The 13,718-nt window shown below is 43.7% G+C and overlaps 1 protein-coding gene across 1 annotated transcript in view; it reads right to left on the bottom strand.

Annotated features, from left to right (window-relative positions):
- SORCS1 (sortilin related VPS10 domain containing receptor 1) overlaps positions 1-13,718 on the bottom strand; it is a gene marked incomplete at both ends in the record, with an annotated part of 310,932 nt that overhangs the window by 22,469 nt on the left and 274,745 nt on the right. The window contains 4 exons of the mRNA XM_082309176.1: positions 902-1,014; positions 2,023-2,146; positions 4,095-4,228; positions 8,988-9,174. Coding sequence (XP_082165302.1) covers positions 902-1,014; positions 2,023-2,146; positions 4,095-4,228; positions 8,988-9,174 — 558 coding nt within the window. The remainder of the gene's footprint in view (positions 1-901; positions 1,015-2,022; positions 2,147-4,094; positions 4,229-8,987; positions 9,175-13,718) is intronic.

Below are 13,718 nucleotides of genomic sequence, written 5' to 3'. Positions count from 1 at the left end.
TTTCTTTTCCTGTCTTTTGAGGAAATTGAAGAAAATAATCTCAGAAACAATCCAGAAAAATTTGTGTGCACCTGATTAGTGGTCAGTGTCTTTCCAATCTTTTGGCACAGATAATGCCACAAATGAACATATAAGCTTGCTAATAACATCTACAAGCCTTGTATCCTTTCAAAATCTGAGTGTCTTTATTTAAAAAAAAAAAAGGCAGAAACTCTGTTTCAAACACTATTTTTCTGCTGAGCTGAAAAACTCCAGCTGTCTCTTCTAACTTTTCATAGCCTCTCAGTTTGAAATCCAAATCTTCAGCCACACAAGAATATTTTTATGACATTCTGTTCCAGAGTTAAAGAAGGAACTTGAGAGCTTCTCCATAGTGCTGATGGGAAAAACAGCATCCAGTCCTGACCCATGAACCTCATGGTATTTGAAAGACATAAAGCACTTACTGTGGTGCTCTTCTCTGTAGTAAAAATTGTTTTCTTTTTGGTTTCCTAAGTTTCCTACAGCATATTTGTAATTCCATTAGAATAGCACTACTTTCCATTTCTGTGTAAGAACAGCAGTAAAAGAAGTAAGAATTGCTATGCAGTAGTAAAGACATTTGTACAGCTATAGGTAGGTATAAGTAATTTGTTTTCTATATGCCCTTTTCTCAGAAATATTCCACATAATCCACTGTCATTAAAAAGAATAAACTGAAGGCTGACTCTGAGCACCAGATTGTCATAGGATGGGATAATTTCACCTATGTAATTTAGGATTCTGGCCTCAAACACTAGTCTAGCCTCCTTTTATAGTTGGTAGAAGCAGAGACACCTTGAGAGAACAGCTGATCCAGTCCTAATGTAGGCACAAAGCAGAAATTAGAATCATTGTAACACAGGTTATGCACATTGCTTACCTCCACCAGAGCTCTCTGGACTACTCTACTGATGTCCCTTCTCCACTCTGGGATATCTGGATTGAAGTCATCCAGGTTTGGAGAGAACGATAACCGCAGGGACTGAAATTGCTCTGCAGATACAATAACATGGTGGTGAGTAGACTGTGAAATGCCTTAGTGCCAAGCGAGTGGGCAGAATGTAGTGAAACCTGCTGCAGCTCATGTTTTGCTTAATCTATCTGCAGGTGATGCACAGACTGTTGGAGAATCCAGCAGTGTGTCTGAGAGATTCACTGAGAGAGCTGGAGAATCTGAGAGATTCACAGTTCGAGTGTCACAGAACCGAAAAGGGTGATCAGTCCTTACTTCAACGGATGAATAGCACTGGAAAGGGAGCTGTGTTGAGAATGTAATTGAAATGCTACCTTAATCTTGTCTTCTGAAGCAGGCAAGCCCTGTGAAAGAAGCTGTGACTGTGCTCCCATATACATGCCCCAAACACTTGAAATCTTAACTGGAAGGAAACAGAGGTAAAGGTGGGGAGAGGACTAGCCTTGGAAAACATACTGCTTAATCTCTGTTGGTGTTAACAGAGATGCCCGCACTGATCACTAAGATCACATGCTTAGTATAAACAGCTAAAACTGGGATTCCCAGTGGTTCTTAGACTACATCTACACTATATGATATTTGTGTGCCCTAACTGCTTCGGAGGCCTGAGTACAATATCAAATCAGTACAGATTTCTGTACAGAACTGCAGCACACAGCATTGACTGATCTTTCAAGCTAAGCAGCTTTTGCATGAGTTAAGAGGCCTCTACTGGCCAAGAAAGGGGAAAACTAGCTCGCAAAACAACCTAACATTTTGACAATCATGTAGGATGAACAAATAGTAATAGAGCAGATGCAGAAGGCTCTGGGAAGGAGATCAATGTTCTACAATCATCTCAGTCTGCACTAATGTCAGTCAGTGACCTTCGGAGATGTTATGCTGGACTGATAACACTGGAACGGAGTTTATAATCTCACTCAGAGCATCCATTCTAGAATAAAGACCTCATGTTGCTGCCAGCTAACCTGGCTCTCTAGCTCTTAACTATGAAGAATCCTATGTGAAACGAAGGGGGAAGAGCTCACCATACACAGCAATAGTCTTTGTATCTTGAAGAACGGTGTTTCCCGCTGAGACCTGAACGGTGATGGTGTTCATTCCTTCCACAGAAAACGTGAATGAGATGCTCCCTTCCAATGTGATCAGTGGCTGCAAATATATCAGAAAAGGATAAATGAAGTTAATTTGGCTGGAAAAGAAAAGCAAAAATGAGTTTGGCTCTCTAGCCTGTTGGGATGGTTTGGGGAGTTTTCCCAGCTTGGAAACTTAAGACACAGAAGGTGTCCTGTGACATGGAAGCCTATTTTCTGGAGAGGTCCCAGGGATCCAGATGGGCATGTCCTCCTGAAGCTCAAAGTAAGGTACTATAATTTCCAAAGGAGCTAAGTTTTAAAATCCCAGTATTTCCTTCCCACTTAGCATGCTGGCTGCTCTGGATCCCATGTTAAAGTATCCATCTTTGCTGCACTCCCCAGAGAGGCCCAGATCCTAATATGAGGCCATGCAAGACTCACTGCTCAGATGTCACACTCCTTTCCCAGATCTAGCTGTCAGTGATTTATTTAAGGTCTCTCAAGGAGGTTTGTGACAGAATGAGGAGGCAAATTAAGATTTCTCAGTTGTTCTCCCATGTTACCCTTAGACATGGAGATGCCATCTTTGGAAAGTGATGGTATTTAGAGAGGACACAGATCCCCTCAGCTTGCTTCGCTATGCCAACCAGTTTAGCAATGAGTTGTGTTCCCTTTCAGCAGTCTCTGCTCTAACTAACTTCTGTTTTTGCTTATTAATGAACTCTGGGTGAGTTCTTCAAAGCACCCAGTATTAAGTCAAACTCTGTTCCCATTGTAGTCTGTAGTAAAACTCTCACTTCAATGAGAACAGAGTTAGACCAACTCTGATCACTTATGAGCTTAGCAGATCAGAGGGAAGGTTAAAAGGTGACAATCACAGCCTGTAAGTACCTCTAGGGGGAGATGATTTCTGATAGTACAGAGAGTTCTTTAATCTACACACAAAGGCATAACAAGATCCAACAGCTTGAAACCGAAGCTAGATAAATTCAGACTACAAACATAGTGCATGTGTTTAATGCTCAGAATAATTAGCTGTGGGGAAATAGTTGGGGGAGAGGGTAAGAAAGAGAAGCAGTGAATTCTCCATCATCTGAGGGAAATTATTAACTTAAAACAACAACAACAAAAAGTCAAATTCTGCCTTAATCACAAAGAGTTAAATAAAGCAGAGAGTACTGATGAAACCCTCTGACCTGCATTATACAGAAGATAAGCATGTGTGGCTGAAGGTCTCTCTTGGCTCTACAAAATCCATGCGAATCTCTCCCTCCAGAAACTAATTAGGGTCTCTGGGTACTTCAGCCATGAAGATATGTAAAATAACAGTTATAATGCCTGTGCAGATTTACCAACACTGTGAGCATAGAGGCAGCAGATTGTTGCACGTGCTGTTCTCATATCTGAGCAGAGCCCAGAGGCAGGGAGGTGTGTTGGAAACCATTTTATCCACCAGTAGCCCATGATAATAAAGTCTTCTTGCACGTGTGGTTTAGCATAGAGTGTGGGGGCTCAGAATTGGGCTCAGCATATTTAAGGGGAGGCACAGAACTGATGGCAGTCTCTTCCCTTGTTAGTCACCAGAGAAATGGGGTTTAAACTCTAGGGCTATGTAAAGTCAGTTCCAGATATAAAAACAGCCTCAGTTTGAAAGGCTAGTTTCCCCAAACCCCCAAGTTTTTGTAGTTGTTATTGAAGAAGGGAGGGTGGGGAAAAACATACTGGAAACTCTTCCAGATTTTGGTCCACTACATCCACCTTGGATGTAAATGCACAGAGAAAGCTACTGGCAGTTTGCATGAAATGGCAATAAACCCTACACCTAAGTCACAGCAACAAACACAAAGCAGTTCCTACATTTTAATGTTGGCACGTCAAAGAACCATTAGTGTCTCAGTCTCTGGTTTATAATTTTCTTGCGTGTATGACTATTTAGAAGCATTCCCAGATCCCTCTCTCCCTCCCTCCTCAGTCAGAGAGCTCGTCCAGGATTATTTTGATTTCAGTCCATAGGGAATACAAACCTCCGTGTTGTTCCCAAACCACCAGACATAAGTAAGTGTTCCCACTTGGCTTGGCCACAGTACTGCTGTGGCATTAACCTCCTTGTTCTTTGTGGTGACGAATGGTAGAGATAAGTGAACGTGTTCCAAGGGGCCTGCAGAGACAGAAGCAGCAGGTGAGTCCTCCTTCCATCTGAAATGTTAACCCGGGGGAGAAGGGAACTGAGGGGATATCCATTGGTTTAGGGGAGAGAAGTCCTCGAAATTAGTGGGGCATGACAGTTAATGTTTTGGCTTGGTGCCATTTCTAGAGAGGCAAGCTTAAATCTGTTCCTCATAGAACAGGAGCTAGTCCTGTACCTGGAGCTGAAAAATTTGGACTCTCTACTGCATGAACATCATATACTCAGGGACATTATATACAACTTAAACAATAGGGGCAGAGCCCTGTTATGTGAATATGGCCTTCGCTGGGAAGACATAAGAATTTGCAGGACAAAAGGCTTCAGTGGACATGAAACATCTCTGCTGATGCAAACTGTTATAATTTGGTGAACTTCAGCAGTGGTGTATCTATATCAGCTGAAACTCTGTCTGCAGCTATTCACTGACTGCCTTCATTTTAGTGTTACCTTATATTCCCTCCTTTTCCTCAATAAACTCTTTTATTTCTTTAGTACAAACAGAACATAATTCATTCGACAAGTGACATTATGCCCAGGGTCACACATTTCCCATCTTCTGGAGACAGATGGGCTTTTGTTGTTACATCTTGTCTTATAGATTATTTTTTAAAATGTGTTCTGACTGTTCACTTAGAGAACAAAGCAATTGTCCGGAGAGTGACAAAGAAAGAAAAAGAAAGAAATCCCAGGTGACATGTGAACATGGGTTTCTTAAACAAATTAAGGCCACGTCTACATGTCCTACATCTGCAAGCTCCCCAGTGACGAGGAGAGACCACTACTTGGGGGGATTGATTGCATTGTCCATGTGGAGTTGAGATACATTGCTAGAGGATCTTACATATTTCATGAGAGGATTTTTCAGGACATATCCCATGCATATATCGCCACTTAGACCTTGCTTTTCAACCTAAAGGAACACCGCACATTTGGAGCAAGCACTCTGTACCCCTATACAGCACACATAGGCAGAGAGAGAGAGGTGGAAAAATTCTCCCAAATCAGACTGTATAAACAATGGCAGCATAAACAGTTCCTGACTTGTTACTGAAAGGCAGCTTTCTCTGGGATGTAGACACAGCTGCTGCTTAACTTGATGCGGCCCGATTAAGAGTTATCCATGATCAGACTAACGAAAGACTGCTATAGACCAGACCATGGCTTCCTTTTAAAATCAGCAGTCAATGCTCTTCGTGAAAATTCATGAGAAGCCAGAATTTCACTCTTATGATTTTAATGGCATTCCCCTGCTCAGACACATTTCTGTGACCAGGCTGTGCCTCCTCTCAGAAAGACCCTGAGACCTGAAAAACAGCAGCTTCCCAGGCTAAATATTTTGCAGCTCTGGTATCCTTTGGGATATTTGCCAAATGCCCAGTGTCAGCACAGCCCTCTAAAGGAATATATTTCCTAACACCAGATGTGGTGACGGCAGTGACAATGGAGCCCATGTAAAGTCTAATACACTCCAACATAACTGCACAGCTGCTCTGAATACATCTCAAATGATCTTGCACTGCAGAGAGTGCCCAGAACCTCCTTGGACCTCCACCATGTGCTGGCTAGGAAAGAACATGAAAGAATGGCTCAAGCAAGCCAATTCTGCGTATTTCTCTGCACAGAGCCAATGGGTCAAAGCAGCTGAAATGCTGAACTATTATCTGGCCAGCAGATGGGGATAGCTCACTCTGGATAGGCCCTTAGTTTGGTAGAAGACTGCTTTCTCCCAGGGAAGTTTGAAGATAATTCAAGAGAATTCATTTCTGAGCTTCACGCAGGGCCGTGGAGACGACAGACCTTCACCTGTCCCTGGAAAAAAACTGTACAAGTCCCAGACAACAGAAATGGAGAAGCTTCTCAAAAGGTTCACTTAGGCAGGTGATGTTACTCTGAAGCATTCAGACAAATGCATAACTGACTCTTCAGGGGAGATTTTTGACCTGTCAGGACAGTTCAGAGACAGCCTGTTGGCCGGAGCAGCAGTTTATATAAAATTTACTTTCCATACACCCTAAAACACTCCTGCCTCAAAATAACCTGCATTTCTGTATCACTGTACCAACTTCAGCAAAGGCACTGTCTCTACACTGGGCCCACAGCTGCAGCAGAATGAGGAGGGCGCCGGGTGGAGGCTTTACTCTCATCTTTGAGATCATAAGCACTGTGGTTCAGTGCCTGCCGCTTTCCCCTCAGCAAGGCTGCTGGCCACTGGTAGGGAAGGGTGTTGAAAGGCCCAGATCTGGCTGCACACACTCATGCAAATCAACCCTGTAACAAGGGTTCACCCAGTTAGTAGCCCTTCCTAAAACTGTCTGGATGTTCAGGTTGCACGCCGCTTTTCTACGGATCTTAGCAATATAGTGTGTGAGTCTATTCTAAGGACAGAAATTTTTACAAAACTGCCCAGAGGCCAAGCTCATACACCCCAAGCAGAATACTCAGCAGAGAGCTGAGTGGCAATGCAAGCATTTAAATAGGATTTAGAAGCATTTGTGGATCTGGGTGTTAGGCTCTGCAGGGGACTGTATTTACTGTACATCTCTGTCCTCAGCAAATTTATTGCTAGTCTGAGTGGCACCACGCTCGGTCTGCAACCTGTTTTGAAGTCCCTAATTCTTGTCATGTAGAGAAAGGTGAGACATATCCCTTAGAGCTGTCACTTCTCCAGGGGGTCAGGCACGTATAATCTGGGTCTGGCTGCAATGATCACGCAGTATTTAAGTTCTATGCTCGCATTACCTAAGCAATACACAGAAACATACACTATCAGTTGCTAAGTCACATGAACATATCTGAATATTGTTTATTTCTTGTACTGCTTAAACAATCAAAATGGTTCTTAAGCCTTCAATGTCTCAAGAAAGTGGATTAAAACAGCTATAAACCAGAAAGCCACTATGAGTGAGAGTGAAGGCTGGACACCTGCCTTCTCCTTCCATTTTGTGGCTGTTGCATGAGAAAGCAGTTGTTGCTTCACGTGGCCTCATTACTTTGCAGATAGGCTGAGGGCGTGCAATGGTCCCCATGGAATCGTCTCTTGTCAAACAGCGAACGATTACAAACCCTTCTCGCACAAGGCTGTCAGAACCTCCTGCGAAATATCAACCACGAAAACACTTCTCTATTTTTTTCCAATGACCTTTACAAAGAGTAAAAGAAAAAAAAAAAAAGACCACGGCTCCTGTGGAGCTGGCTTTCATAACCAGCAGCAGTGGGAGGGGGATTCCTGCATTCAGAGCCCACAGCAGCTCCCGTGATAATTATCCAAGCACACACAGGGAAGCAAACTAGACTATGACTCCAGAAGCAAAGAAATTACACAAAACTGTATATGTCTAAGTGTATATGTCTATTCTGAGCACAGGCCCTTTTCTCTACCCTGCTTAGAATGATGCTTAAATAACTAAAAAAAAAAAAAAAATCAGCAGCTCTCTAAAAGCTGAGAATTTACCTTGGTTCACCAGTGCCTCAGCACAGAAGTGATACAGGCTAAGCCCCCAAATCAAAATCCCGAGCTTCACAATAAGCTAATTTATGAATACAGTTATATTTGCAAGGTATTATGAGTTTTTCAAACATGAAGGATCATGTGATGTAAAAGTTTGCCACAGACCAGGATCTGTCAGGTCAAGGAATCATAAATGGTACACTATGATCATGAACCGACGGTCTTTTTGAAGAGAGGCGTTCAGGGAGATATTTGCTCCTGCTTCTCTAGTGTTCCCTCATAAACCTCCTGTCTCCCACAGCTATACCTCCCACTGCTCCCATCTGCTGATATGACGGTGCACCATTAAAGAGCTGCCCTTTTCCCCTGAAGAGGCAGCTGTTTTCATGCTGTATGAAGTAACTCCAAAACTAGAGTTAAAGTATATGGAAGGTGCTAAATTATCTAGACAATATGTGGAGTTAATTTGGTAGAGGGCAAGTGGTATTTCTGTAAGCATAACTTTAAGTTTTGGAATTTCCTTTTTTTCAGTAAATCTGGCACAGAGGCACACAGTTGAAAACATAAATAATTGACAAAAAAAATCCCACTGTATAAAGAAAACGATAGCCCCAAACAAAATCCATTAGAGATATTACAAAATTTCAATAATAGGTTGACCCCTCAGGTTCATAACCATGTGCTAGAATAAATATGAAAGAATACATTGCTGGTTTTATGCAAGGACTTGAGATACATTTCAGTTTTAAATCAGAGACAGCTGAAGTATAAAAAGGTTAAAAAGAACAGCAGAAGAGCAATGTGAAGATAATATATTTTCTTGTAATACTCTTTAACACCAAGATTTTGGTTCCTATGACAACAGAAAGACTGAAATGCACTGGTTTCCATCCCAGAGGTGGTTGTATTTCATTAGAGGGCAAAACACATGTACAAAGTAAAAGTCAAGGCTTTTAAAAGTGATTAAAGATCCTGAATGTCTTTGTTTTTCTAGAAGTGTAAACATGCTAATGAAAGTGCATTTCAGAAAAGGCTGGACACTCCTTTGAGGTGTCCCAAATTAGACTACCCAAAATTAGAAGTGGAACACAATTTAAAAAGCAAATGTCACCATTGCCTGTGGCTCCTCTCAGTCTGGAGTCCTCTGCTGGAGGACAGGCAAACACTCATCATATCCCATCACTCTGCTGCCAGATGCAAAGCCCCAAATGTCATCTCTAAGGGCAAGTAAGAATTTTTTAAAGAACGACAGAATCTAAAGACAAGTATGAACATACATACACGTTACATGCAGGTAGAGGACAGCGTTGTCAGAACCCAGGCTGTTTTCCACGAGCACGGTCACTCGGAATATGCCCACGTTCTGGTAGATGTGCTTAATCCCATCTTCTGTCGAGCTGATATTGGCATACGACACAGCAATGCCATCTCCAAAATCCACCTGAATGAGGGATCTCTGGAGGTCTCCCTGTGGTGACAGAAAACAGAAAAGGTTGGTATAGACTCTGCTTTTCTTTTGAGAGACTGAATGAGTGGGGTGACCTAGACAAACCAGAGGATAGTTACAAGGTCTGATGTTACCAGAGGAAAGGTGGTCACTTCATCAGCTTGCTCAGTAGTCAGCGGAGAGAAAGTGACCCCCCTCTCGAGGTTGACTCAGATGGACTGTGAAGAAGGTGTCCTCCAAGGTGTGTGCTGTAGCCCTGCTTTCCCAATCATCAGGGGGACTAGGGGATCTTCTGGAAAATATGCTGGCTCCTTCCCCTGGGTTTCCTTATAGTGAAGAGCAGGGTTGTAGTGGGGAATGGTGCTCATCTCAGCAAGTGCTCAGGACATGGGTAGCTACTGAGATTGCCTCAGGAGTCTTTAGAACAACCCACACTGTGAGCTTTTGCATTTAAAACCATAAAAAGCAGAAAAATAAAACCGAGAAGTCCTCAGGGAAGGGTCAACTATATTAAAGCGGTGGGGTGTCAAAAGAACTGCTTCAGCCTCACATGATAATGACAGTTTACAGCAGCTTATGACTTGCTCAGTGGCCTGATTTAAAATGAGCTGGATTTGTATTTATTTCAGAACAGCTACCAACACTACTGACACTAAGTGGGACCCTTTGTCCCTGCCTCAGAAGGGAAGGGCTAATGAATTAACAGAGCTGATTAAACTCTTCTCCTGCCTGGAGTAATCCCAGCAGAGTAGGTTTGTGGTATAACTGCCACTTTGTGACATTAGTCTACTGGGCTGCTAATCTAGCATGTTTCAGAATTGTTACAATAAATTACAATAAATAAATAAAAATCGCAGTTGGGAAACAAACAAACAAACAAGCCAACCCCACCACAAACCAAAAGCCAAGGATATCAGGGATCTGTGTTCTCCATGCCAGAAGAGGGGTCCGCTAACGTGAAACAATCCTGAAACAGGTTTTAATCTTCCACTCCTGAAACTGAATTCCAGCCTGGTGCATGCAGCTTCATCAAACTCTGTGTCAGAGTCACCCAGCCCAAAAAGGCTTTTAAAACCCAAAAGAGGGAAGTGATGTCATTTCCTCATTCTGCTTTACAAACAAAAAGCAATTTTTTTAGTTTTTTGGTTACAAGCCTGTTTAAAAGACATAAAAGTGGGTCATGCTTGCATACAAAAAAATTCATATAACCTATGTCACACATGCTAGAAATATCTGTAAGATTTTCTCATATCACAAGGCAGTGATATGCCTATGGTAAGGGCGATTTCTGAAAGCTGAACAGTTACACAGCCTACACTGACCTGTATAACAACTGTGTCTGCTATAGATCCTCTCCCTTTCAGGTAAGATGCAGTACCTTGTCTTAACTTTAAGCATTCTTACTCCTTTTGAAAGTCCCCCTCGGTGGCTCTGCATGATGGTTATGCTGGGTATGTTCACGCTTGCTGGCTGTTGCCATGGAGCAGCTCACTCCACAGCCTGGCACGCTGAAGCAGCTGCCATTGTCTGGAAGAATGCTGGTAAATTAATAGCTGAGGGCAGTTCATAAAATTGGCTGAAAGGACATTTAATTTACTTTGGTTTGGTTTCCTTTTCCTTTTTTTGTTTGATTGTTTGTTTTTCATTTCCCTTGAGAGAGAAACAGTCCTCTGGATGCCCAACTGGAATGAAAGGTGCCCATGTAAACAGTTGGCATCAGGCAGGTTTCCACATCAGAAAGGGAAATGTGTGTGTGTGAGTATGGGAGGGAATTGTAACATAAGCTTTACATTCCTCATGTTCTCTCAGTCTTTTTATAACTTGTTGTGAAGGCAGAAATAGTGGAGGCTTGCCTGAATGGAAAGTGAGAGGAACAGAACTATACCTGGGGATGGCAAGGGAGACATTTTCCCAGATGCTCTCTTTTTATAGGCTGAAGTTGTAGTCATTACACTGCCCTGGCACCCTGCAGGAAGCTCCATTGCTTCCAAATGGATGAGACAAAAATAACTGTGTTGCTCTGTTCTGGAGGATCCCAGACTGAAGGTGTGGCAGGGGAAAGACATCCCTTGACAGAGGCACATGTCTGGGGATGCCTACAGATATCTCATCCTATTTCCCTCCTGGTGTCTTGAAGGTAACGACAGCAACTTCCTATTCTCCTCTTGAGAGCACCAGTGAGGGCAAAGGAACCCTGAGGTGCTGAGACATTACTGAGAAGGCCAAACTGAATATCCTTTTAGAAAAAAACACAGGGATCTTACATGTTAACTCAGCTCCAGGTTGCCCTTGGGTAGTTCTTAACTAAGTTTTTCTTATTAATTAACTTGGTAACATCTGGAGTTTTCAATGACATATTGTCAAACCTAAGAAAGGTGCTTGAGCAATGCAAACTACTAAGGCCTCCATTCAGCAAAGCTCTGAACAAATTCTCCATTGGATGCTTTACCAGAAGTTTAAGCACCTGATTATGCTCTTCTTTGAGACACAAATAGCTGAGGCAAGGGCTCCTACCTGTGTTACACAGAGGATCAAACTAGGGGGATCATGCCAGTCCTCATGAAGAACACAGGAGATGATCTTAACTAAGGAGTTACGTCCTTCATTGAGTTGAGTTATTTGAAAGATGTGCAGTTTCAAACATGATGCAGTGGTTTGGGCACTCCTGACTGTTTGACCAAGCCAACAGAAGGCATCAAATGGGATATGCCTCCACAGACAGAACTGAGCATAAATGAGCTCCTCAGCTCTGAACCCCTTTCAGAGGGGGAATATTTTCTCTCAAGCATGGTGCTGGACTCAGACCAAAGAGAGAGATCTCTGAAGTACCCGTAGATGCTCTCCCAGTTCCCCTAGGTCCATCATCACTAGGGTTTTAGTCATCTTTTGTTACTAAAAAGGAGATGATGTCTTTGAACATTTTTCAGTAAAGCCATACTGCTGAGACAAAAGCGGTTCATGTAGTTAAAACTGCACCACCATAGTGACCCTGCTGGCTTTATCATCTCTGAGTATATTTGAGATCATGCAGTTGAAGTATATTTCAGGTTGAGGTATATTCCTCTGCGTATTTGAGGTAGCAGAGGAAAATGAAAAGGGTGTCAGCATTTTAGAACAGCCCTGTTTCTGCCAACTGGATTTGACGCCATTCACCACCACTCTCTGGGCTCAGCTGTCCAGCCAGTTTTTAACCCAGCACAGAGTGCACTTATCCAAGCCATGAGCAGCCAGCTTCTCCAGAAGAATGCTGTGGGAGACAGTGTCAAAGGCCTTACTAAAGTCCAAGTAGGCAACATCCACAGCCTTCCTCTCATCCACTAAGCAGGTCACCTTGTCATAGAAGGAGACCAGGTTAGTGAAGCAGGACCTACCTCCCTTTCATAAACCCATGCTGGCTCAGCCTGATGCCCCGGTTGTCCCGCATGTGCCGCGTAATGGCACTCAAGACGATCTGCTCCATGACCTTTCCCAGCACCGAGGTCAGGCTGACAGGCCTGTAGTTCCCCGGGTCCTCCTTCCGACCCTTCTTGTAGATTGGTGTCATGTTTGCTAACTTCCAGCCATCTGGGACCTCCCCAGTTGACCAGAACTGCTAATAAATGATGGAGAGTGGCTTGGCAAGCTCCTCTGCCAGCTCCCTCGGTATCCTCGGGTGGATCCCGTCTGGTCCCATGGACTTGTGAGCATCCAGGTGGAGAAGCAGGTCTGTGACTGCCACCTCTTCGACAACTGGGGCTTCATTCTGCATCCTACCTCCATCTCCCAGCTCAGGGGCCTGAAAACCCCGAGGATGACCCATCCAACTATTAAAGACTGGGGCAAAGAAGGCATTAAGTACCTCAGCCTTCTCCTCATCCTTCGTGGCAATGTTTCTCTCCGCATCCAACAAAGGAGGGAGATTCTCCCTGGCCCTCCTGTTGTCGCTTATATATTTGTAAAAACATTTTTTGTTATCTTTAACAGCAGTGGCCAGTTTAAGCTCTAGCTGGGCCTTCGCCTTTCTAGTCTTCTCCCTGCACAACCTCACAACATCCTTGTAGTCCTCCTGAGTCACCTGCCCCTTCTTCCAAAGGTGCTAGGTTCTCCTTTTTTTCCTGAGTTCCAGCCAAAGCTCTCTGTTCAGCCAGGCCGGTCTTCTCCCCCGTCTGCTCATCTTACGGCACATGGGGATGGATTGCTTCTGTGCCTTTGAGATTTCCTTCTTGAATAACATCCAGCCTTCCTGGACTCCTTTGCCCTTCAGGACTGCCTCCCAAGGGACTCTGTTAACCAGACTCCGAAACAATCCAAAGTCTGCCCTTCTAAAGTTCAGGGTAGCAGTTTTGCTGACCCCCTTCGTTACTTCTCCAAGACTTGAAAACTCTATCATTTCATGGTCACTGAGCCCAAGACAGCCTCCGACCACCACATCACCCACCAGGCCTTCTCTGTTTGTAAACAGCAGGTCCAGTGGGGCACCTCCCCTGGTTGGCTTGCTTACCAGCTGCGTCAGGGAGTTATCATCTTCCACACACTCCAGGAACCTCCGAGACTGCTTTCTTTCTGCTGTGTTGTATTTCCAGCAG

The sequence above is a fragment of the Platalea leucorodia genome (assembly GCF_965183815.1).
Source record: "Platalea leucorodia genome assembly, chromosome: 4".
Lineage (NCBI taxonomy): Eukaryota > Metazoa > Chordata > Aves > Pelecaniformes > Threskiornithidae > Platalea > Platalea leucorodia.
Note: the sequence above shows the minus strand (reverse complement) of the source record. Positions and strands in the feature narration are given on the sequence as shown.